Source organism: Macrobrachium rosenbergii, chromosome 50 (genome assembly GCF_040412425.1).
Source record: "Macrobrachium rosenbergii isolate ZJJX-2024 chromosome 50, ASM4041242v1, whole genome shotgun sequence".
NCBI classification, from domain to species: domain Eukaryota; kingdom Metazoa; phylum Arthropoda; class Malacostraca; order Decapoda; family Palaemonidae; genus Macrobrachium; species Macrobrachium rosenbergii.
In genome coordinates, this window is record NC_089790.1 from 27089165 (window position 1) to 27116653 (window position 27489).

General features: G+C 37.4%; 1 protein-coding gene across 4 annotated transcripts in view; it reads right to left on the minus strand.

Annotated features, from left to right (window-relative positions):
• Positions 1 to 722: 722 nt before the first annotated feature.
• The window catches only part of Asap (ArfGAP domain of ASAP), a 289381-nt gene continuing 262614 nt past the window's right edge, over positions 723 to 27489 (minus strand). For 2 of the 4 annotated variants that reach the window (XM_067094338.1, XM_067094337.1), the window contains exons 18-20: positions 22401 to 22757; positions 11488 to 11633; positions 723 to 4836 (exon numbers count right to left, since the gene is read on the minus strand). In XM_067094338.1, coding sequence (XP_066950439.1) covers positions 4627 to 4836; positions 11488 to 11633; positions 22401 to 22757 — 713 coding nt within the window. In that variant the 3' untranslated portion in view covers positions 723 to 4626. The remainder of the gene's footprint in view (positions 4837 to 11487; positions 11634 to 22400; positions 22758 to 27489) is intronic. The other 2 variants (XM_067094340.1, XM_067094341.1) reach the window with 1 other exon arrangement.

A 27489-nucleotide genomic window follows, 5' to 3' on the forward strand; every position in this document is an offset into this window, starting at 1 on the left:
TCCCATCATTTATTTTCACCCATTAGATGATTTTGGCAATCTTCTCTTCTGCGACAGACTTAATTGCTTCTGTTCATTACTGCTCTACTACTCTCCATTGATAAAAACTGTTGCATATTACCAGAAGTTAGGTTAGACCACAGACCTGTAGATGGTTATGTACTTTACAACACATCTTTTTGGTTGTCAGGTACATGCAGTTTGACTCCAGCATTTTTTTTTTTTATAATTATCCCCATAACATTCAATGACTGATTTGCTTTTACCCAGGATCCCATTGACCCTTCTACGGCCAGACTTTTTATTAACCAACTAGAATCTTGCCTTTCTTCTGTGGGTTTTATCGCAGGATCCCACTGACCCTCCTATAGCCAGACTTTTCATTAACCAACTAGAATCTTGCCTTTCTTCTGTGGGCAGTGTGCCTGAAAAATTATGTACTAAACTCTCTTGAAACTTTTCCATAAGGTGTCCCCAATGTTCTTGATTACAATCCCCTACAAACTTCAAAAATGCATTACATGTGCATCAGTCTACATGTACAACAGTCATATTGACAATTGTACTCGATATTAACCAAGACTTATCATATCCACACACACAGTGCTCATTTGGTGCTAAGGGCCTCCTTTACTCAAGTGTTTTTTGTTTGTCAAAAAGCAGGTATAACTTTTCCAACTTAATAAAATATTTGCTAAATTAAGATATTAAAACTCAGGTGAGATGGAATGACAACCTATGCTATTATATGGTTCAACACAGATATACATGAAATTACTAGTAGTAGTGACTAAACATACTAATACATGCACCTCATTGCTGAGAGATAAGAGAGAAAATATGATATAAAAAATCCGTCATTCTAAAAGTATTTCATTTAACCCAATTTGTCTCTTTTCTACCCAATTTGTCTCTTTTCTACACAATTGAAGGACTGTCCCAAAGGACTTATTTTTATTGAGATGCAAAAACTGTACCATATTATTAAAGAAGCTATAGCTAAGAGGAAAGTGATAAAAATTACCAGATGAAAAGTAAAGGGAGAAAGAAATAAAACAAGGAAAATGGATGCTACAAAAACTTTAGTACTGTACAGTTGACCCGGCCTATTTGCGGTTCTGGGTTCGCAGCTTCACATATTTGCAGATTTTTCTGTGGAACGTGTATCCACATTATTCGGGGAATTTTTTGAGAAATATTCACTAATTACTGTATTTTCATATTTTCATGACTAAATAACATTTTTCATGATCAAACTGTTAAAATAGTCAGGTATAAGCATTTTTAAGAGGGTTTTTTTTTTGGCGTTTGAACAATCAAAATAGGCAGTAATAAGCTTTTTTAGAGGGGTGTCAAGTACTCGTGGATATTAGTTATTCACAGGGGGTTGTGGTCCCTACCTATCCCCCGCGAATCCTGGGGGTCAACTGTGCTACTAACCGTGTACTCATAAGGCCAATAATTAGCAATATCTGTAAATGGGATATATACAAAAGGCAACTGTATGTATTACTGGCAATGTGACAACAGTATGCAGAATTTCAATTTCCTTGTAACAGAACTTCAAAAACAAAACATTCTTAAAACTTAAGCAACTATAATTATGAAAGAATGACACCTATTCAATTTTCAATTTCCCCTCAAATCATGAGAATACTAAAGATTGTTTCCAGACAAAATATTAAGTTTTTTGAAGATTGGGCTTGATTCAATTTCACAAGATTTCAGGAATACAGCATAATGGAATTCTGCAAACTATATTTCATTGTGAAAATTATTCTGAGCTTTCATTCTTCCTCTAGTCTTCATTATTAAAATCTCTTGTCAAGGAACTGCTTAATTTGCTCAAATTATACTGTAATACCAAAATGTTTGTATAGCATTATCTAAGAATCCTGTCAGTCATTTTTGCTTTTACTAGGGCTTGGCAGTTTTATGAAATATAACCTTGGCATACACCAGAACAAAACAGGAAAAAAAATTAACAAACTTCAAATAATTTAAATATCTCACAGTATACAAGTGTGGTCTTATATATGCCTCTATGCTGACACTTTTGTTGAATTGTAGCTGTGGAATGTAGCTAGCATCAAAAGGCAGTAAATCCATGCTAACTGGCAGCTGACCTAATTTCTCACAAATAAGCATTTGCAAGGATAAGGAGAACACACTAGGAAACCCTTGTAAATTGTCACATATGCAGATGATGTTGTTTGTTGAATGCAATTAATATAAAAACAGATTGTGTACTTTATATAATTAACTTCTCTTTTTTATAAATCATTTAGTACATGTTCACACTTGACTCATCCCATTCATTGCTTAAGTGTAAGCCATAATATTGCATGAAATGAAATAACCATAGAACTGAAATTTCTTAAATTGGGAAAATAGTTGGGAAAGTGAAACTGTTAAATAAACATTGGGAAAATAGTTGGGAAAGTGAAACTGTTAAATAAACATATCTCTATAAATATAGTTTGCAACTTAAACAGTCTACAGAAAAATGCAAGGTAAATGAAAAGGGCCTTTCTACATCCCAAATTTTCTTTCTAAGAAGGCACTATATAAATATAGTTTGTATCTTAAACAGTCCACATAAAAATGCAAGGTAAATGAAAAGGGCCTTTCTACATCCCAAATTTTCTTCCTAAGAAGGTAGGACAACTACTATGACAGGTTTATAAGAAATTTGGTTATTCTTTTTAAAAAACCAAGGTACTTTGGAAAGTGATGTGAGAAGCCATTATACACAAAACAGATGACGATGGGATACAGAAAAATGTGCTTAGGACTCAAAACGTAAGAATTACAATGGAGTGAACGTATGCAAACAGAATATCAATATTCCAAAACTGTTCCCCTTAAACTATATTCTCTGTACATATATAGTGCAAAATGAAAAGAGCTGTTTAAAATTTAGGTTCAATTTTATCTGAAGGTTAAACAGCTTTAAAAAATACACATGATCTCTCAGCTACTAAATGCTGAAAGAACTGATGATTTCTTCCTTAACACTTAGTTAATTAATCACCTAACCTGGATCAAAGATTCATTATTAGTTAGTTGCTTACTGATATCCACATCACTCACATACATTCACACAAATTACTGCTTTGTTAGTATCAATCAGTCACAGAGCATTAACAGTTTTACCATCTGTTCTCTGATTCTGTAAGATCAACAATGTTCAGATTACATGGCTTGAAAACAATTTTTCTTTCTCTCTACAGCAGACCAATGGGAGTTTCTATATTATTTCCTTTTCTGCTGAGTCATGTAATGTTGCTTCCTTTTAAGACTGAAAGTGTTGTGTGCACAATTTGAAGTTTAGTATTCTGTACTGCCTAAAGATTGTGATCCGTATAATCTAGAATTTGCCACTAATACAGTATATGAATTGGTCTTTGTGATCTAGTCTGGATGAACAACAAATATCTGAAGAAATATCCACCTGATGAAAGAATAGTTGATAGTAAAAGGTCTTCCTGCACAATATCACTGAAAACATGAAATCTAAAGCAAACCATCTTTGCAAGCATTGTGACACAAAACTACTTAATAGGAAGTCCTCTTTCACTGGCCAAAGTAACGTCTGGATTTGGGACTCTGTCTGACTCACCCCAATAAGTGATTCAATTTCTTAAGACTTTTGAACAATTACCTTCTTTTGTTAGCTGAACAAACTGCTACTCAAAAAATATATATACACAGGAAGGATGCGAATGAAATATAAAATTAATATATGGAAACTGCAAAGATAGCTGTAATTGCTATTACTTACCAGACTAAGCACACAACTGATATATTACTACTACTAGTTAAACTGCTTTAGAATAATACTATCTAGTCAGTTTCAAGTCCAGGAATCAAACAATGAAATTAATTCTTAAATATAAAAATAAAACACCCCTCGAAAATATATCTAAATAATGGGTATAAATGAAATGAAATATATCTAAGTAAATGAGCTGAAAACCTAAACATGTTATATCTACAGGAATTGAGATGGTTGCATCTTCAAACAGAAAACTGTAATACCATAAAAAGATTAAAAAAATAAAAAAAATAAAAATTATAGTTTTATCTTACAAAAAGACTGGATTCAGAGCAGCCAGATAGTTACCCTTGTGGATATGGACATGCTACTATAGAACTCCCTTAAAGCACTTTTAAACTTGGCAGCTACATTACCTTATGGGCAGTTATATCTAAAATGGTCCAGTTAGTGTTGAACTGCAATTTTAACTGCTACTTTCATTCCCCCAAAAAAATGTCAGCAATAAGGCACATATAAGCAACGGTTTGTACTTGCATGTAAACTTAAGTGTATTAATTTATTTGTGACTTCACTATAAATACTTATAATTAAAGGATGTGGTAAAATGGTCAAGTAACATGCCATATACTAAAAACAATACAATGCAATGATATAATTTTCTCTTCTAAGCTAGTACAGTATTATGACTGGTATCTTTTAGCACCTGTACAAATCATGAGCACCTATGCATTTTCAAATCAAATTATGGTTTATTCTTCACCAAGTTATACAAATTAAATTGTACTTATAACAAACATATTAATAAAATCTGAAAGAAAACCATCAATCTTCAGTTGAGCCCCATATTAATCTGATAACATATGAACAAAGTTTATTGGTACTTTGCCTCTACGATGTGGCTGTCCTTCGATCATGCCTTCCATCCAATCACCATCTTCAGTTTCAGCCTTAAGAACAATAATAATTTCTCCTTCTGTAAAGCTTAACTCGTCATCTAAATCTGCATCACAGTCATACAGAGCCTGGCATCTTCTCTGTCGCATTGAGCTACCTCTCTGTAGGTTGAAAAGTAGAAAGTAAAAAATATCTTCTCTCCACTTTCTTAGAAGTTTTATTTCATTTCAATCTCAATAATAATTGTAGAAAAACCTCAACTGACTTAACAGACCTCCACTTAGCAGACTTATATGATTATTTTTGCTATGCTACCAATTTAGATGTGATACATTTTTACATATATCTCTTAAATTCAATGTTCAGTGTAAAGTAGCCTATAGGTCAGTTTACGCTAGGAACTATTTGGAATTGCTGTTGACTGTGAGATAACTAGAAAATAGTCAAGCGTAAGCTATAATGCAGGGTTTTTCCTTAACAGAATTTGTTAATCATCAGAATAGCCTGACTCCCAAAGCATCTGTAAAGGTGAGATGCTACTAGTACATACTAGAGCAAAGGGTCTGATAGCCCTTTATACATAAATTTAACAGTTAAAATATTCACATACAAATTCTGACACAATAAACCAAAGTACAATTACAAATGACCTTTGAATATTCAACAAAATACCAATTAAAACAATCAATGTACGAGGCTACTTGAAACTGGTAGTGCAAATCTTGATATACAATTGGGGATATTTTTCTTGACATACAACATAGAAGCTTAAGGAATGGGCATACAGAATCTGACTGTGGCCAGTTGTTAGGAGACACCCCAAGTAACCTGAAATATCTGACTGATCTGTTCTCTTGAACACAAACATACTCATGAATCATAAACTGACATCCCTTCAGTAGAGTCACAATGAATACCCTGTATCTTTCTCTGTGTTATGCTTGCTTTAGCTTTGGTTTAGTTTGAACAGCACAACATTTACAGAGAATTCCCCTTGACACTTTAGGCTACTGAGCCCCAGTAGTAAGTCAAGCTATGGTGACATGATGACAAAGACTACGTGGCCTGGTCAACCCATTGATCAATCAACTTCTACACTTGTGGTTCACTGTGGACTTCCAGTGACCAGTTTCACGCATTACTTATTATATTATGCAGTGGTTATGATGTTAATAATAAAGGATTAAAATATACCAAATTCAAAGTAATTTGTATTTCTCCTGGGATACAAACATACGCTTTCATAGCTGGGGTACTCTGCGCAAAGCATACTGCAGCTGTCTGCATACTTAAAAATAAAAAATAAATACCTAACGAGCAGGCTTACCTGTGACCTGAGCAGGGGGCAGCTGTCCCATTTTGTGAATCAGCCTGTTGGCAGTACTGTTCAACTTCATAACTGGGAGAGATCAGCAACACGAGGGGTGGTAGAGGAGGGTAAAAGCTATCCTATGAAAGTGTAGGTTTGTATCCTAGGAAAAATACAAGTTACTTTAAATTTGGTATTTGTTCAGAAGGGAATACAAACCTATGCTTTCGTAGAAGGAGCCTCAAAAATAGGTGGGAAGGCCGATCTATCTGGAGTGGCAAACGGGCATTCCCTGGATTGCCAGCGCCACTCTACCAATACTTCTGAAGTTATTTGGGGGAGGGGGTGTGGTGACAGACGATCCTGTTGGTGGAACCTACCCTAGAGGGTTTTCTGCTGTTATACCACCTGCTGGGCTGCTACCACTGGGCCCAGGGTGAGTGTCCGGGGACTTGTGAGCCCAGTCCCATAGATAGAAAGACGTGAATGTTGACTGTCTCTTCCATGTCCCAGCTTCAGGACCTGCTAGATGGAATGGTTCTTCTTGTATGCCATAGAGGGACTAGTACCATATGTCATGGGCTTTAATTCTTGATGGGGGGAGTACTCTGCCTTGTACTGTGGAATATGTTCTGACTACAATTCCCTCAAACAGAAGGAGATGGTGTTCTTAGGGGTCATCCCTCGTCTCATGCCTGGTACTTATGAAAAACCTCCTGCAGGATGGTATTCAGGTATGGCTCTGACTAGGGATAGAACCATCTCGTCCATATCTCCCCCTATGAATTCTTTTAATGAGAAAATTGAGAAACATACGAATTTCAAGTTGGGCAATGAGGGGTTCTGGGTCTTGGCCACGAAGTCTGGGATGTATTTCAGTGAGGAGGAGGACCATCCCACTGTGTGCAAGATGTTGTACAATAGGGCATTTAGTTCCTCCACCCTCATGGCTGATGCCAGGGCAAGGAGGAAGACGGTCTTCTACGTCAGATCTCTATCCGACGCCTTCTTGAGAGGTTCGAATGGGCCTTCCTCACAAAGGGCAGGACCTTGGTCACATCCCACGCAGACCTTGGGGAGCATCTCTTCTTGTAGTGTTTGATGGCGGTGGACAGTTCCCAGGCATTCGAGAGGTCTACCCATACTATGCCTACGAATGTGGGCCAAGGCGGTTCTGTAGTCTTCCACTGCTATCATGGAAAGGTTCTTCTGCAGATACACCAGGAAGTACCTCCCTCACAGCAGTCTTGAGTGGACTGTAGTCCCTCTCATGGCACCAATTGCAGAAGACCATCCATTTTTCCTGGTACACTCCAGCAGATGATGGCCACAGAATGTCTGAAATTGCTACACCCAGCTGTTCTGAAGACTTGCACAGTTGCTGGATATTCTCCAACCACCAAGCTGGAGGGAGCCTACCGCTTGGTGGTACCTCCCATTGTACTCCTGAACCAGGAGGCCTGGAACTTCAGGGATCTGCCTTGGGATGTCTACTGGGAGGCAGAGTAGGTCTGCATACCACTCGCCTGCGGCTCAGGGGTGCCACTGTCATCTTGCATTCCTGGCAGATGATGAACCTGTTGATGATCTTCCTCAACTGACTGAACAGAGGGAAGGTGTGTATGTCCATCTTGTCCCATGGATGATGGAAGGTGTCCTGTAGCGCTGTCCTCTGGTTGAAGACTGGGGAGCTTGCTGTGGTGAGCAAGTTGATTACCTTTCTCTGCCAAAGTTTCAACAGGGAATCAACAAACAAATATATGAGTACGTAGCAAAGGAAGGACGGGCGATACCCCATTGGTGTTGGGAACGCTCGGTGCCTACTACCTAATCTGCCCTGCTTAGCTGGTTGGTGAAGACCTCTCCTCTCCCAGGATGTATCTGGTGGCTAAGTCTAGGCTCTGGGATTCCAACCATTTGTGAATCTCCATTGCCAGGTCCTTCAACCTTGGGAGATGGTGCTACCTTACTTATTTATGTAGGCAGCCACTGGTGTTGTTGCTCATGGTGACCACAGACTTCTCCAGGAGTTTCCTCTAGAAGTGTTAAACCACCAACCTAACTGCTTGAGTCTCCAACAGACTGACATGCTCCTCCCTCTCCATGGGTTCCCATGTCCCTGACACGCACAGTCCATTCAGGTAGGCGCCCTACTCCTTTCGGGATGCATCTGAGAATACCATTATCTCCAGTGGGGGTTGGCTGAATGGTACCCGTAGCAGATGGTTCATGGGATCTCTCCACCACCACAGGTCCTCTGTGACCCTGGCCATCAACTGATTGGCTGCAATGGGGGTTCTTGTGCTTTCTTCCAGGTCATTTTCAGCTACTACTGGAGGGATATGATGTGGGCTCTCCCCCTGGGGACTAATGTTTCCAGAGATACAAGGTGCCGAATCATGATCGAGCACTGTTTGCTAGGTCAAGGAGAGGAATGGCTCTGATTTATCAGGCTGGCAATCCTCTTGTTTGATGGAAACAACCCCCCCTCCCCCATTGTGGTGTTGATCCTCATCCCCAGGTACCTGGTGGTCTGCTTTGGGGAGAGGTCTGACTTGATAAATTTGTAGTCACCCCAAAGACCTTGCAAAGAGACAGGACCTGGTCCCTGTGACATACTGCTTCGACAGCAGATGGCTAGGATCAGTCAGTCATCCAGGTATCTTCACAGTCTTATCCCTTTGGTGTGCACCCACACCAAAACTAGGTGGAACACTCAGGTGAAACTTGTGGTGCTGTTGCCAGTCTGAAGCAAAGGGCCTTGAACTAGCTGATAGATACTCCTTGAGAGATGAACATCAGGAACTGCTATACATCTTGTGGATGGGGATGTGCAGGTAGGCATCCTGCAGATCTTTGGATACCCTATAATCCTTGTTGGAGGCCAGGACAGACTGCAGTGTCTATGGAGAAGGATGTCTGCTGAAGGTAGGGGTCCAGGGCAGACATGTCTATGACCGGATGCTAGCCCTACAATGCCTTCACCAGGAAGAGGCAGCTGTAGAAGCCTGGTGAGTGGTCATTCATGATCTTCACTGCCTTCCTCTTGATGATTATCTCCACCTCCTGCTGCAGTGCCTTCCCCTTGGGTGAGATGTTCCTGTAAGAGGAAGGGAATCAGGGTTTTGGATCCATGTCTGGGGAACTGCATTGTACACTCCTCCATACTGTATTGCTGCCAGGTGCTCCACTTGGTTGCTAGGCACCCCTCCTATAATGGTAGCTGGGAGCAGGGGGTGCCACTGATGTCTCACCTAGAACATCCCTTCTTCCTGGTCCCGTTTCTACAATGGCAATTAAAGGGCTGGGAGCCTTCCCCGAAAGGGCTGCTTGTTAATCGAGACTTTGCTCTGCGGTCTGGCCTGACTCTGATACCAGAATCTGTGCTAGAGACTCTGATACCAGAATCTGTGCTAGAAAGAAGGCTAACTACTGGAGAAGGAGGCCCTATGCTGTTGGGGAGTCTTCCCACAGCTCCTTAAGGCAGGGGTGCTGGTTTTGAGTAGAAGGGCTCTGAGAACAGGGAGTCCCATGAGTCTTCCCTCTTGATGTCAATGGCCTGATGAATTAAACCCACAGGAAAGTAGAAAAGAGAGTCATGGAGGGGGCTGTTCCAGAGGCTCATCCAACTCTCTAAGGAAATACTTTCCTGAGCCACTGAAAGCTAGGCCTCTCTTCTCTTCAGGATGACATTAGCCTAAGATGACCAACTTGTCATACAGTATGCAACAGAGGTCTCCCTGATGGTCCCAGGAAATTCCCACCCAAACCACCTCATCTGGAGGAATGACTTCCTTCAACTTCTTAATCTATGCTCCTTGACATCTGTCCAACCAGGGGATGGACTGTAAGCCCCTTGTTAGCATCAACTTAAGTCTGCCCAACTCGATACTGCTGAGATGAATGCTTTGCTGCCTAAACCTTTTTAATGAGGTGTTGCCCACCAACCTGCAGACATTCGGATCCTAGGTTCTCGACACAGTGAAGGCATCTTCTGGGACATAGTACTTGGCTTGTCTCGGGAGAGAAGGAAGGAGGAATTTACTTGATCTCGCTGCTGCTAGGGAGCTCTCCGGTCCTACCACTAGGAAGTCTACTTTGCGTACGATCCTATTGATAAGGGGGGGACCAAGGGAGGCTCACTGACTGGCGTGTATCTGGGAAGGTCTCTGCTCTTTGTTTGTAATACAAAAGAAGTGTTGGGTCCCATGGTTCTGCTGTAGATGATTTGGTCAGGTCTAGAAGTTGTATGATTCACCATACAAAATCAACAAATCTTTTCTCCACTTCTGGGACTTCTAGCTGTGAGGGATCATCTGCTCCATCTCCACTGTGGAGTCCCTCTTTGGAAGAGGGAGATGGACTTTTGTTCTCCACGCGGTGAAAGAAGATCGGGGCCTTCTAAAGACCACTTGCTACTGCCTGTTGAAGAGGGATACCACCTTTCACCCAGATATCCTTGCCCTTCCTTAGGATATCTTCTACCTTAGGGCCCTCCTCTGGTGTAAAAACTGGGGTACTGACAATGCTGCTGGGAGACCAAGGTGAAGGTGAAAGCAAAGGAGGGCAGGGTGATGGGGTTAAGGGTAGGCTCTCTCAAAGAATTACCTTTCTTCCAATGCCTTTTCTTATACAGAGACATGGGGGTAAAGCCAACCAACACACTCCTCACACATGGCCTCTCTTGTACACTAGTCCCTGACACGAAATGCATACAAAGTGTGCATCTACTGCTACGGGGACATAAATTTGTGGCAGGGCTTGCCCTTACTAACACAATGATGAAATTTTGGTTTCGTATCCTCCTCTGTAGTCACTGAAAACACAAGGAATGAGCAATGGACATTTCATGCGGGTATCACAGACTAAGTCAGACAAAAGAGGTTGCCCAAGTGGCTAGGTCACACAGTGGAAATTGCTCAAAACTTTCTTTCCATACTAAAAGAATTGTACGAACTTTCTTTCCATACTAAAGAACTGTACGGTGCACAACACTAAGGCGCAAGACTACTTGAGGTGTATACGGCACGATAAAGGCAAGATGCTGCAGCAAAAGCGAAGAAAGGGCATGAACACGACACACATAAGCAAAACTACACGAGACAAATGTCATCAGACAACCACACACTGAGACTGCTGAAAACAAAATGGGGGAGCTAGCCCCAGCTCAGGTCACAGGTAAGGCTACTCATTTGGCATTTTAAGTCGGCAGACAGCTGCAGCGTGCTTTGCACCGAGTACTCCATCTGCAAAAGCGTAGGTTCGTATTCCTATCGGAACAACGAGCCATTTTATATTCAGCATCAGATTACTGGTTGGAGAAAATGTCAAGAACCCTTGAATTGGTCACTATGGTATGCATCACACACACAACCCCCCTTTTTACATCAAGGAATATGTACACTAAGATATGCATCACACACACACCCACCTCTTTGCATCAAGGAATATATAAAGATAATTATGAAGGTTTATAAGCTACCATAAAGAATGAAATACTGACCATTCTGGGTGGTGGACGTGGATCATCTGAGACAAGTGAAGAAAGTGACTCTGTTGATCGACCATTAATAAAGGTATTAGGAGATTCTTGAGGTGAAGATGAAGGTGATGTATCTGTGTCAAGAGGTCGTCCATCACTTGTGCTACCTGGAATCACAACTAATATATAATGATTTCATACCACATAATCAAAGCTATATCCATAATTTTCCAATTCAACATGAACATCTATAAATCCATCTGAAGTAAGTGAAAAAGCCTTGAACACTACATGAAGGCTGACAAATAATAAATGAAACTACAGTATATTATTAATAATAATCACAAAATTAACATAATGCTTAACTGTAACTTATTGTATAATATAAAAGCAAGCATTACAAAGCTTTCAAATATATGAAAAAGCAGGTACAGTATGGTTTTGGAAAGAAAATAAAAAAAAACAGCAAAAGCACCAACAAAGCATATTTCAAAAATATTGTGGCAAATCTAAGGGGCCTTAGCTACACTGGCCGAGAGGTATCAAGATAAGAATATTACATAATTCCTCACACTGTATCTTTAAAAGAGTATATTTTAAAGATAGTGACCCATAATAGAGCCAAAAATTACATACAAGGGTATTGTAACGAGGGCTTTGATATGAAAAGAATCACAAAATTACATCAGCATCCTCTCATTTTATGTCACCAGTGGTCAAATGTAGAGCTCTATACACCTTATTTCATGGGTAGAGGAACAAATACAGAGTTACAGTAACAAACTAGGATCATGCAAAATAGATAGGTGACAAAAGACAAAGGGAATCAGCATACATCTGAAATATGTGGCTCTGCTTTATAAACCTTCACAACTTAGTTCGGAGGCAAGATTTCTATGTTAGTAGTATCTTTTCATATATTTTTCAAGTTCTATCTACGAGTTCATAATATAAATCACTGTGTTATCACACAATACCATAACACTACCTTATGTATACTGTACTCTACTGTAATAATGACCCCAAATCCAGAAACATTAAATACAAATAAATGGAAGCGAGAGAAAATCAAGCACAAAAAATTCAGGAGACCTGCTTAAAAATTCTCTGCTATATATGAAGAAAAGATGGATGCTCCTCATTTGCACAATAATTACAGTGCAGTTTATCTAGGCTAGGGGAAAAATTCCCATTTATTATATGATTTCCCCATATATATTTTTTCTGAAGTGAGAAAAAAATTGTATTAAGTCAATTCCTCTTATACTATTTTCAAAATTTTATACAGTAATTAACCCTTAAACGCCTACTGGACGTATCATACGTCGACTAAAATTGTCTGTTGGGTGCCAAGTGGACGTGCCGTGCACGTCGACTACAAAAATTTCAACCTTCGGTCAACTTTGACTCGACCGAAATGGAATAAAAACGCAATTGTAAGCTAAGACTCTTACATTCTAGTAATATTCAATCATGTACCTTCATTTTGCAACAAATCGGAAGTCTCTAGCACAATATTTCGATTTATGGTGAATTTAAAAAAAAAAAAAACTTTTTTTCTTACGCCCGCGCAGTAACTCGGCCGAAAATTTCAAAAATTCTTTCGTCATTTTGTCGTAATTTTTGCACTGTTCTATATTAGCTGTTACATAAAGTTTTATATATGAAAATGTGCGCAATTTCATGTACAATACAACAAAAAATAACTCATGGTTGTAGCTTTTATCAGTTTTGAAATATTTTCATATAAATCACGATAACTGCCAAAATTTCAACCTTCGGTCAACTTTGACTCGACCAAAATGGTAAAAAAACGCAATTGTAAGCTAAAACTCTTACATTCTAGTAATATTCAATCATGTACCTTCATTTGCAACCAATTGGAAGTCTCTAGCACAATATTTCGATTTATGGTGAATTTTTTGAAAAAACTTTTTTCTTACGTCCGCGCCAGAAATTCTTTTCATCACGTTGTCGTAATGTTTGCACTGTTTTATATTAGTCATTACATAAAGTTTTATATATGGAAATGTGCGCAATTTCATGTAGAATACAACAGAAAATAATTCATGGTTGTAGCTTTTATCAGTTTTGAAATATTTTCATATAAATCACGATAACTGCCAAAATTTCAAGCTTGGTCAACTTTAACTTTCGACCGAAATGGTCAAAAACGCAATTATAAGCTAAAACTCTTACATTCTAGTAATATTCAATCATGTACCTTCATTTTGCAACAAACTGGAAGTCTCTAGCACAATATTTCGATTTATGGTGAATTTCTGAAAAAAAAAAAAACTTTCCTTACGTCTGTGCGCGGTAACTCAGCCGAACATCTCAGAAATTCTTTTGTCATATTGTCGTAATGTTTGCATCGTTTTACATTAGTCGTTACATAAACTTTTATATATGAAAATGTGCGCAATTTCATGTAGAATAAAACAATTTCATGTAGAATAAAACAGAGGATAGCTCATGGTTGTAGCTTTTATCAGTTTTGATATATTTTCACATAAATCACGATAACTGCCAAAATTTCAACCTTCGGTCAACTTTAACTCGACCGAAATGGTAAAAAAACGCAATTGTAAGCTAAAACTCTTACATTCTAGTAATATTCAATCGTTTACCTTCATTTTGCAATAAATTGGAAGTCTCTAGCACAATATTTCGATTTATGGTGAATTTTTTTAAAAAACATTTTCCTTACGTCTGCGCGGTAACTCAGCCGAACATCTCAGAAACTCTTTCGTCTCGTTGTCGTAATATTTGCACCATTTTATATTAGTCGTTACATAAAGTTTTATATATGAAAATGTGCGCAATTTCATGTACAATACAACAGAAAATAACTCATGGTTGGAGCTTTTATCAGTTTTGAAATATTTTCATATAAATCACGATAAATAGAAAAAATTCGACTTTCGGTCAACTTTAACTCGACCGAAATGGTCGAAAACTGCAATTGTAAGCTAAAATACTTACAGTCTAGTAATATTCAACCAATTAGCTTCATTTTTCAACAAACAGGAAGTCTCTAGCACAATATTTCGATTTATGGTGAATTTTTTAAAAACATTTTTTTACGTCCATGTTCTTAATTCATGCATCATTTTGTGATAATATTTTCTCTGTGTTGCTTTGATCGTTTTACAATTTGTTATATACCAAAATCATCACAATTTAGTGTACAATACAACTAAAAAAAATTAACTCATTAGCTTTAACCGTTGTGCTTACAGCACGATTTGTATACAATTTTGGTTTTTTTTTCCCTGTCATATATTCCAATATTTATATATGATAATGATATTTTTTTCAGCAACCAAAACTCCCTCAACCTGATCTCCGCACCCAGGGCAAGGGGATGGAGCTTACACTACAAAATACCATCACACATAAACAATAAAATCAAATTAAGTTCATTAGGAGCGTAGCCTACCTCGGGGAGCGGCCGATTGAGCTGGCGCTACCACCAGAGGCAAACCACACAACCAAAAAAACAATAAAAAAATAAATAAATATACTAAAAATAAAAGAAGAGCACCATCTTCAAGTATAAAATAATAGCCTACTTGAGACCAAAATGAAAATGAACCCAACCTGGGGTACTTGGACGGGGCATCACCCTAATAAAGGCCGATAGGCCGATAATGCAATTCAAAAACTAAAAAGGGAGGGGAGCCACCGCAAGGAACCACCAGGAAGGAAATCAAGGGGTTAAAATCTTTCTATAACGATTGAGGAGACAACTCCATCCGAAAGAACAGAAGGAGTCGCCTCACGGTCGACATGGCTGGCGGGGACGCCGTGATGGCGTCATAATAAGATCTCAATATTTATGAAAACACGAGACCAAAACAGCCAATAAAACAGAACAAAAACCCCACAAGAAGATGGTACTTAACTTAGAGATGGAAAAGGTGCTCGATGCCATTGTAGATGAAGAAAACAATCCAAATAAGGGGACGAGCACACAAAAGAAACGAATATGTCACGTGCTAGAAAATGGAATGAAGTAGGTGGCGCTGGTGTCGCCGTCCTGGCGGGTGTTGAGTGTGGGGGCTGTAACGGCTCACCGCTCTTTTCCGGGGGTTTTGATAAGGAGAGATCTTTCGAGTATATTTCCGTGGTAGTGGTATTTCACTCACCCTTCATTATACCGACGTCTTCCTAGAAGACGCTCGACTGGGGGTAGTAACCCCAGCTTTCCTGAAAGCTCTTTTTCTCTGGTATATCTAGCATTGTTATACCTAGAAATTCGTGCTGTAATGGAATTTCACCGGCTGACACGGGACTGGACTCAGAAATAGATTTTTCCTCTGTCAAAATCCCTTTTTTTTCATTTCTGATGGTTGCATACTAAACTTCAGGCAATGACAAAAAAAGGAGCCAAAAATGAACTCTTAATCTTAAAAACTAAGCGTGCTGTGATTTTTTGAAAAAAACTTTTTTTCCACATACGGGAGACGTTTTTGTAAATAGAGGCTCGGTGTTTAAGGGTTAAGTGCAATAAAAATTTTCAGTTGACAATTTGCAAAATTTTCAACAAACTGAATTTACTTTGGCTGAAATTAAGGCATAAAATATGACTTAGGGATCAAGGACTGAATCTTTGGATAAGAAGAAGAAGAAAAAAGTCAAATTCTGTGAGAAAATGTGAGGGCCTTGGGTATATTACTGCAGATAATCAAGGGAATCCTCTATGCTGTGATTGTCTAAACTTTGAGATTTTTTTCTAAGCCAAACTATACCAAGAGTCACCAAGTTGTTTGAAGAACTAGGACAAAAACCTTGACATTTACTGTAAAAAAGGTCCCCAGTACCAAATCCTCAAAGAAAGACTTGCAGAAATGTGTGGAGCATACAATAAATCTTTGCGAAGAGGAGACTTGAATGCATGCCTGAATTAAAAAAAATGAGACAGGAACCTTTCTTACAATTTGGCTGAAAATTGATCATAGATACATTTCCAGTTTTGGAGGCTGCAATTTGTCTTAGCAGAGAAGCCATTTTCCCACTGAATGTATTAAATGGATATAGAGGCCGTACATTTCTAAGATCTGTTGGAACCAAAGAGGTTATGACAAGGTTCCACCCTATGAAGAAGCTCCTGAATTTATGAACTGAATGGTTGAGGAGGCTCCAGAGTGGACATGGGTGTGTGGCTAAAAAGAGGATACAAGAAAAACTTGGAGAGCAAGCAACTCTTCAGAAGCACACGAACAACAGAGGAGATCAAGAGGCTGCTGGAGAGCATGATATGGATGAACACAAGTGCCTGATAAGACTGGAATGAGGATTTAGTCCAAGCAAAAACAATGCTGATACTGAGCTGGATCCAGATAAATGGTGATGATCATGTGTAGGTGGAAGCATAAACCAACAAATCGGGAGCTTTTCTCATAACAGGAATGGGCCCAGCATTAGGTGAACACAGATTTTCTCTGGGTGCATGGCCAAAGGAAGGTATGAAATTACTAAAGGAAAACTAGTGGCAGTGTGTCAAACACATGAAGACCAGCCAAAACTGAGGATTGGCCAGAACACAACTGGCGACATAAGCGAGGCTGATGGCAGAAGGCTGAGAGCAAAAGAGCATCAAATGCTGGTGTGACTGGACAGGTGACTGAACAAAGACAACAACAGCTGAATGCTAAGGCCTCAGCTGAAGTCCCCTACATCCTAAAGGAGCGCCTGGGATTGGCAAAATGATGATAAAATTTTTTATTGTACTGTACTGCCATCAGAGAAATACCAAATGAAGATATAACTATTTCTGGAACCCAATCAGTGTGTGCTACACTCAGCTGGGTGACATGACAACAGGTGAAACAGTTGCTCCTATACTGTATACAAAAGAAGAAAAGGGCATATCCTTTTGTACTGCTGTTGTCCATTCAGGTAAAGGATGTAATGAAATAGGAGTTAAAGTCAACAAACAGCACAAGCACTGAAGACACCAGAAGTAACAAGGTAAAGCAGGAAACCTAGGCACTTGAATACCACATCATTATGATTGGCTGACAAGCAGGGAGGGACTACAGCACAAAATAGAACCATGGAAACCTCCAACATAGATGAAGTTCTGACCTTGCTAGAGTCACTCTAATGCATTCTCCCAGAACAAAGTTTCACTGGAACTGAGACAATCCTTGCAAAGAAAAGTCTAATTCTGGAACTCAGCATAGTCCCTGGCAAAAGCTAGTTCATAACAAGTCTGCCTGCACCACTAACAGCAGAAATAATTGATGAAAAAACAAGTAAATTATACGGAAATGCTTGTAGAAAAATCCCCCTGGCATATTAAGAGTAAAATAAAAAAATAACTACTGTACTGGGTTAGCTACTTAGTTTTAATCTGAAAGTGACAGGTAAAATCAAGAAAACAATGTTAAAGCACGTTAATCGTAAAATGAAGCAAAATACTGTAACTGGAAGTATTTTGCAAAGTTGTAATGAAGTCAGTGCAATTAAGCTGTCAGGTTAAAAACAATGTGAAAGCACAAGTAAACCAAATATCTGGGATTAATATTAAACCTATATTAAAATTAAAAAGGCAATTACTGTAATCTGAAGTCTCGCAGGAGTGCATCCAAAACTGACCAAACACTACATACACAGACTGTATTTAGGAGAAGACCAAGAAGCTAAGGAGTTCCTCAATCCCTACCAGAAAATTTAACCAAAAAAATTAGTAAGGGCCATCACTTATTGAAGAAAACTACCAGATTAAAGGAAAAAACAAAACTGGAAATGTCAAACAGAAATCCAGTTCCAATAATCTTAGAATCTCTGGAAACGACCAGCTGGCAGGCACACAATATGATCCAGTTAAACTGAGGACCTAACAAAACTCATGCACATGTGCTAACCTCCTTAACTACCTTTATTCTTCTACACTAGAATTAGATATGGGATTCATGCACAAACAGGCCAAAATAATGGGTTTGTGATGAAACAATTAAAAAACTTCTGTATTAACATACTGATATTAAGAGTTATCTATTTAAAGCAAACTACAGAGATCAAATGTTTAAACTAAAGGGTTGGCTCAAATGACTCGCTTTTACCATGGTGTCAACAAATCAGCTTGTCAGGGTCATGTACAACACACAGCTGCAATGTACAGTATTGGTGCATGTGTGGAAACAAAGCAGATTTTTTTACATGCCTACACTTGTCTACTGTTATCATCATTAAATATCTTAATATGGATTTTCGTATAATGTATCATGGAACCTTTTTTTGTTATATGGAAAAAATTCTTAATATTCATTTCTGTAAGTGTAAGAATACTGAATTTCCTTAGATATACACATAGAAAATAAAAAAAAATTTACTGCTTACACCATGCTACAAAGACTGAGTCTTTAGCTTACTTAATAAGTATTTATTGTATATAATGTAGTTACAAAACAATTATTTTCAAGCCATCATAATTTTAAAAATTACATCCTATCCATAAAAGACTAGTATTGATGGTCAATCTCAATAAATATTTATTCCATATGCTTGCTTTAATTAAAAAAATACTACTTTTTTACTCATATCATTGTAAGAGTAAGCATCATGTAATCTTAAAAACAAGATTAGATAACCGTACGAATGTTTCTCTCTCTCTCTCTCTCTCTCTCTCTCTCTCTCTCTCTCTCTCTCTCTCTCTCTCTCTCTCTCTCTCTCTCTCTCTCTCTCTCTCCTTCCTTCCTTACAGAACTATACTACAGATATCGTAATTAAAAAAAAAAATAGTTTACGGCAATACTATAAGTGATGTGCTTTATGTAAACTTAGGCTATCAATACACAATTCTAAGCATGATACTACACTACTTGAATTTTCAGTTGTGCCAGACTGCAATTCTGTTAGCCAAAAATCTCTCTCTCTTTTGCCATATATTACTGATGCTGTAATTAAAGGCATATTAAAGATATTTTATGATGTTAATACAAATAACATAAAAATAAAAGGGTATTTACACTTAAAGCCAGACTACAAACAATACAGTATTAACAATTATTGTGGCATGGGTTGGAGGCAAAAGGAGGAAGCTGACTGAGCCCGGTGAATTGCAACATTCAGTAAAGAAACAATAACTAGTGCAAAATGATTTAAGTTTTACAACTACTGAAGCTTGTTGCCTATTACATAAGTAATATACAAAACCCTTAAGAAAGTACTGGGGGTATATCATAAAAAAATTAAATACGTATTCAGAATAATGAATTCTTGAAGGAATGTGCATTCCTTCAAATAAAAGGAAAAATCAGAAATCTCTACAACACTATTCTACCATGCAATTTTATATTTCATAATCATCTAACAACCAAGTATCCATCTCAGTTATGTACTGCACTGCTATGCCATATGGATGCAAAGATTTTCAGCCACAAAATACAATTACTCTATAACAGGATCTCCATTTGTAAATTTCATGCACAAAAGCAAATAAAAAAATTCCTAAGTACAACATTGAAACCTTAAGAAAAATCAACATAGAAGAAGCAATATGAATCCCATAAATAAGAATAAGAAAAAATATTCAGATTGTAAAATTCACTTTTAACACAGCTGTCACTTGCACTTTTAAAAGTTCTACTTACCATTTTTTTTTTTTTTATCTTACAAACGACATTCTTTTACAGATATTTTCAAGAAACTATATATTTAAACAGTAAGCAGTATAACTCTCCTAAAAGGTATATTCCTATATATCATTTGTAAATGGAATCTTTTTCAAATTATTTTTTGCTGTTCAAACAAGACTCTTTCTTTTCTAGCACTGAAAAATAATCATCAGTTGTTTATAACAATAAACACTTATGCTGTATGATATAGAATTTTCAACTTTCAACAGTTTCTTATATGAAATAGCAAATTAATGAAAAAACCTAAATGACAAGACATAATCAAGAGACCCTGATGTTATTTTCATTATCAATTTGAAATAAAATTTGACAGAGTAAGCCACCTAACTACAAAACATTATGTACCTGTTCACAACTTAAAAAATGTACTGTATACTGTAAATGTTTGGAAAAAATAACATTTACTATGCTTACCCACTTACTAAAATGCAAATCTGACCTGGCAAACATGGCAACATTTACTAAGCTTACCCACTTCCTTAAATGCAAATCTAATCTAACTCATAATCAGAAGAAGCACAAAACTGTTGTGTGTGAATTACTGTTTATGTTAATGTATATGGAATTCCAAAGTTGGGCTGTTTCCCAATGTAACTGAGTCAGACCTTCAGTTTTGAAATGCAACTGATGAACACACTTAATATGAATGAAAAACTAATGCTGGAAAAACCCAAATGATATTTTAACTTTCATCAATGGTAAATACTACACGCCATGGAGGGTAATGATTTATGCATCACATCGTCAATGCTGAGTTAGTTCAATCAGGCCACTTCTCAGCTATTTAAGTGGATACAGTTATCATATGGCTTAAATAAATGACATCTGTTTAAATAAATTACATCTGCTTAAATATTTAGTGATTGATTATGTTGGCAAGTTCAAGATCTGGGTAAACTATATTCTGGACTTGTGCCCAACACACGTCACTCAATTTTGGTTAACATCAGGGAAATTTCCGAGTAAGGTTTACCTGTACAGTTGATTTCACAAAACATCCTAGACATAGAAAGGCTGGACTATGAAGGGTACATATTTAAACAACTCGGTTAAACAGGTGCTACCACTTCTTAATCGGAAAAGAGCACTGCACTGCAATTCTACATTGTCCTTTTTGCAGAGAGGATAACAATAACCCTACCACATACTTAATCTGCTTCCATTTGCTAATTATCTAATTCTACCATAAATACATTACAAGGGGGCTTCAACGATGCTATTTAATTATGGAAATTTCCCCAGTTACTGTATAAGTAATTTTGGCTGTTTTATTCACATTTGCATTTCCTTTCATGACTATATGTGGTGGGTTCCAGAATAATTCCATTTCATTTAATCTAGGTCAAAAGCATTTACCCACCAAAATAATTCCATTTCATCTAATCTAAGTCAAAAGCATTTAATCTTATTTAAAGGAGAATCTTCTTTTGCCAATTTTGAAAACGGCAATGATTTCAGTAGATGCAATGAGCTTGAATAAAAATACATTCTTTTAGTATAAGCATTCTTGACTATCTGTTGTCTTAAATGTACATGTGTATATTATAGGTTTTCTTTGTGCAGGATATGGCTTCAGTATTTGTATATACTACACCTCCAAGTAACCTATTTTTTCCTTTTATTTCGATTTGTTCCTTTATAAATGTTGTGGTCTATGGTAGTATCCCTGCATTTACAATGTGAGATGAAAGTGATTTTTTGAGTAATTCTAAAGGACAATAATGCCTCCTAAAAGCCGTTATATAGAAGAATTAAAAGCATTTATCCTTTTAACCAAGTCATGTCGCTAAGTTCTAAATTCAAGTGCAGGTAAAAATGCTACACACAAATGTATGTATGGTTAAATTCTTACTAAACACACCACTGCTTGTGAAAGGTTAAGATTAAGCTTTAATTTAAATAATTTTTTGCTTAGACCATTAATAATTAGTAAGGGCTTCAACAAAGATAGAGACAAAAATTATAACACACAGCTACATTCTTTTACAGTGGCAAAGTAAACAATCTTTAAGCATAAAAGATGCAAATAGACATTTGAAGACTGAAAGAAATCTAGAAATGCATTATTTCACTTTCTCAGGATCATTCAGAGTTAATCAAACAAAAATGTAACACACCCTTAATTTTGAGCACTCTACTTAATTATCCATGGAATTTAGCTAAAAAATTACAAGGTCTAAAAAGAAATGATCATGTAAACTACACTACTCAAAAATAAAGAAAGCCCAAAAGGTGCTAGTGGAGAGCCAAGAAAGCAATACGGAAAGAGGCTACCAATCCCCTCACCTGAAGTAGCCTCAGGGGGCAAATTATGGGATAGAGAGAAGCGTGTAGTCCCGGAGGAAGTAGTGTTGTTGGAAGAGGAAGAAGGTTGTGGGAAAAACACACTATTACTAGAATCTGTTGATGGGCTCCTCTTGTGGCCCATCCCTCCCAGGCTACCACCACCCCCACCACCACTACCATTATTGTTGTTGTTATGGGGCAGGCCTGGGTGGTAGGGTGAAGTTCCCAGCATGGGATCGGAAGGCGTGCGGGAATGACTGGAGAAGCGGGGCATGAAGAAAGAGGTGTTTTGGGAACCAGCAGGGGGTTTAGGTGCTGGTCGCTTCTGTAGAGTCTCCGTCACATTACCAAGGGGCACTAAGGAATGTAAGAAGGTAATAACATTTAATACTTCCAAATGTTCACATACTTGTTATTAAAGGGAGGCTGCAAAGTCTGGAGAAGTCAAAATCCAGATATAATAACAGTCATGTAATAACTGTATATAGTTTCATAAAATGGAAAGGCCTATGACTGGGGTATGGGAGGGGAACACTTAGGTGGAGATTGCTTTATACTAAGGAATCCTTAAAATGTGCTTGAGACTACAGAAGTTGCCCATCACCTTACAACTTGCAACCAATAGTAATCAACAAAAATAAAATTTTTTTTACAACAAAACTAACAAAAAATCTAAATGATAAAAATTATTACAACATGGTCTTCATAATCCAAACTTATCTAGACCCTTTTCTAAATATGTCAGATTCACCTATAAACTATACATGTGATCCAGCTAAAATATGCCTTTTTCATTTGTTCATGAACAAGGCATAAACACTGATACCAAGATGGCTAATGAATAAGTGAATTTAAAATTCTCATCAAGATGATCCTGAAAAAAACTACATGCACAATAAATTTCCTTCTCACAGAGACTGCTTTTGATATTGAGAGTTTTTCTCTGGCTTTATTGACAGCAAAACTACAAATTATACAACAATAATGACAAAGGCCAACAAGAAATATTGTACCTGTACATAAGGTGCAATGTCAACTTCAGACCTATTTAATCTTCAAATAATGTACAACAAAATACTTGAAACAACTCTTCACCCCAAATGAATAAAACAATAGAACAATGAAAGAAGAATTACAGTTGACCCCCGCTTATTCGTGGTTCAGCATTCACGGCTTCAGTTATTCGCAGATTTTTCTGTGAAACATATATCCACATTACTTGGGGGAAAACTTGCCTACTCATGGATTTTTTCATGGAGCAATTACTGTATTTTCATATTTTCATGACAATGTTTTAGGATGATAGTTTCAGGTATATTTGGTGTTTGAACTATTAAAGTAGGTAGTTATAAGCATTTTAGAGGGGCTCTTTGGTGTTGGAACTATTAAAGCAGGCAGTTAGAAGCATTTTTAGAGGTGTTTCAGTATTCACAGATTTTTCAGTACAGGCAGTCCCCGGTTATCGGCGGGATTCCGTTCCCAGCAGCATGACGATAACCGAAAATCGGCGATAATAGCGCCGATCCTTGGTTATTGGCGCCGATAACCGGGGATCAGCGCCGCCGATAACCGAGGATCAGCACCAATAACCGGAGATCGGCACCGATAACCGGAGAGCGGTGTTGAAAATCTGGTTACCGTCGTCGCTAGACAAGCGCCATAAAACCGGATCGCCGATAACCGGGGACTGCCTGTACTTGCGGGTGGGTGTGGTCCGCATCCCCTGCGAATATCGGGGGACAACCATACATCTAAAGATTTGCTGTCCATGGATATGCAAACTTTTCTTTTCACATTTATTTAAGAAACGTATGGTGATATAGATGTTATTGGTTTTAAAGAATGCATCTAAAATACCTTTAATAATACAATTACAATAATTGTCAACAAGTAAGTTGAAATTTACAAGCCTACAATAAGGGCTTTTGACTATAAACGCAACAATGCTTTAAAAGAGGGGCTGCTTCCAATACTTAATACAGTAGATATATAATAATACTAGCAAAATTTGTCTCATAAAGGTAGAGATCATTTACAGAATCACAATGTGTGTTCTTGTTTCCAGTCAAATTTAACTCAAACAGTCCAAGTCTCCTGATGAATACAATATGCAGATGGATGCATATCCTAAATATGAAGGTATATTAAGACCTCTGTTTTCAAGATCGAAGATCGTAACAACGTAAAACAAGAAGTCTGATATACTGTTCCATTTTCTTTCAGAGCAAATCACACATATTACTTTCTCTCTCCTTGCTTGGCAAAAGTTCAAGCATTTCCAGTGCTTGCTTTTAGCAGTAAAATTTTCTAAGGTTCACTATGAAGCATTTAAATGAGTCAATTTCTCATGATAACTGCCTGTCTGATCATACTGATATCATAAACTTACCATTTGATTCTATATCAGCTAGTATCATAAAGTTAATATGTTATAGGTTGCAACATATTCACGATGCTTGCTCAGAAAATATTCATGAAGCCAAAGTGAATTGGTTAGATATCCCTAAATTTTCATGCAAAAGAAAAACTGATTTTGGACTGAAGTGCAAAATTTTTATACAGTATTCAATTTTGTTTACTTCAGTATTTTAGCAACAATATGGAATAGCAATACCTGTTATTTAGTGAAATACATGAACAGTAACCCTTAATATAACAACCAAAATTTCCCTGTTAATAAGCAAATAGAAGAGACATTGGCAACACATTTAAAAACAAAATATGCAGTATTATTTGCCCTCTTACAAAGTCAGCATAAGAAAAATAAGATTCTGAATAAGTTATACACTGTTTAAGTATATTGACAAAGTTGTGCCCTTTCCTTTTCACAATTTCAAAATGCAATAGTGAACACAAAAATATATTTACTACAGCATTCTTGTATATGAAAGTGCACCCTGCTTTTTATGATCAAAATAACAAATGGAAATACATACATAAGCAATAAAGGGTCCATTTACCTTCTTGTCTTTATGCTGAAATTTATCTGATACATGAATTTCCAAATGTTTTCCCTTGCCAATTTCTTATTTCATGTTTTGTCAATATCATTTGTGAGTTGATGTTGAAAGAACAATTATTTACTGTATTTATAACTACCTGTTTTGCAAACAAATAATCAATAAAATAAAGGTCGACAAACAGATTTTTATCCTTAAGTGAGACATTCCATTTAATTCCACCATAAGCTCAAATTAGCTTTCTTTGGTAAATCCATGAACACAATTTACTTGGCAGTTTCAAATAATACACAAGGAAAAGTTGATTTAAATGGAATGCAAGAAATCTAATTTTTCTTTATATTTGACAGAAATTTAATCTTTAACAAAGTTTTTGTTTCATAAAACCTATTACATAACCGAAATTTGTAGTCAATAAATTGTATGGAAACTAAAATCCCTCTGAAAAAGAGAAAGATGGTAGTTACCACTGTGTATGCTCAGATGATCCTTAGTTGTGATCACAGTTCATTTGTGTAAAGTCTGATATAGGAGTTGCAAGAAAAAATGGAACTGAATAGGGAACGGTCACTGTAAGAACCAGTCTGTATGAAAAAATTAATTCTCCCTAAAAATTACATGTTGAAAAAAATTTTTCACTGTAATTTAATTAACTGAAATTGAAATGACAATCTAGGTGGGAAAAATCAAGCTAATAAAACCCTAGACTGGCTGAATGGAACAAGCAGGTTATGCTGAAACTTAAGATCAATGTATGATAACCCACACCCTTCAGGCACATAAAGGGAGCTGTGTTGGAGACATAAACCTAGATATGTAAAGTGACTCCAAGTGTCAAAGTCCAATTTCTGCTTCATGTCAAACGGAATGCCACAGAAGAGCAACTCGCTGCCGAAATGTATTCTCTAAAACAGCATTGAAGAAAAGAATAGCTTCTGCCAAGTAAGACAAACAGGTATAACCTTGAAGGAGTGTATTTCCAAGAAAAATCAAATAGAAGCAAATGTATGTATAAATGAAGGCTAAAAATCTACAAAATCAGGACCTTTATCTGAAGTAGGGATTATTGATCTCACTGCTACCCCATGATCAAAGATTACAAGTCTAATCACCTTGTACCATATCCATACGAAAATGGTAACAAACTGTGCTTGATTCTCTATCCTGCCTATTGTAGATGTGCTGACATCCAATTGTATTCAGTAAGGAAAAGCCTAATAAGCTGGTCTCATGGAAAAAGAACAAAACTTTGCTTCCCATTGGCTGAAATTCTGTCTCACAAGCAATTCATGTGAGGATGGACAGGAAGAAAAAGTTTCCTTAATTCCTGGAGAGTCCTTAGGGCAGGAACGGAAAAGAAGAGCTTTACCTGGATCTCCCTGAATCCCTGAGAAGGGATGAACTGTTCTGGCAAAGGAAGGAGATGACACTCTTTGTCTTTAACTTGAATAAACAGCCACAGAATGGCAAACTGCAATGTTTATTCCTGGCATATGAAAACTCATCTAAAATCAGGTTGCAAAGGAGGTATCTAACAAATTTCCAGCTTTAATAGCAAAACTCCTCAAGAAGACTTGCCACTAGGCAGTCCCCGGTTAATGACGGGATTCCAATTCTGGCTGAGTGCGGCTAACCGAAAATCTCCGATAACCAAAAACTGCTGACAATTATGGTAATAAATGGCATTTATGACTTCTTAAGCGCCAATACACCACTTATTGGCGCCGTAAACTGCTTACTGACACCAATAAACCGCTTACCAATGCCGAAAATCACTTACCGGCACCGAAAATCTGGTTAACAACATTGTTAGCCAAGCACTGAAACGCCATTAACCGAAGACTGTCTGTAGTTCATTCACCGTAAGACTGCAAAGCTGAACAAACTGGCTGAGTGCTTTTTCTCTATAAGAGAAAACAAGCAAAAATGTGCCTAAGTTTCTTCGGCGTAATCGAGTTTTCTGTACAGTGTATAATCAAGGACACCGAAAATAGATCTATCTTTCAATGGTCTCGATATAATGCTGTATGAGCCACAGCCTATGAAACTTTAAGCATGGCTTGTTGGTGGCCTGTCCTATATTGTTGCCAGACTCACGATTATGGCTAAATTTAACCTTAAATAAAATA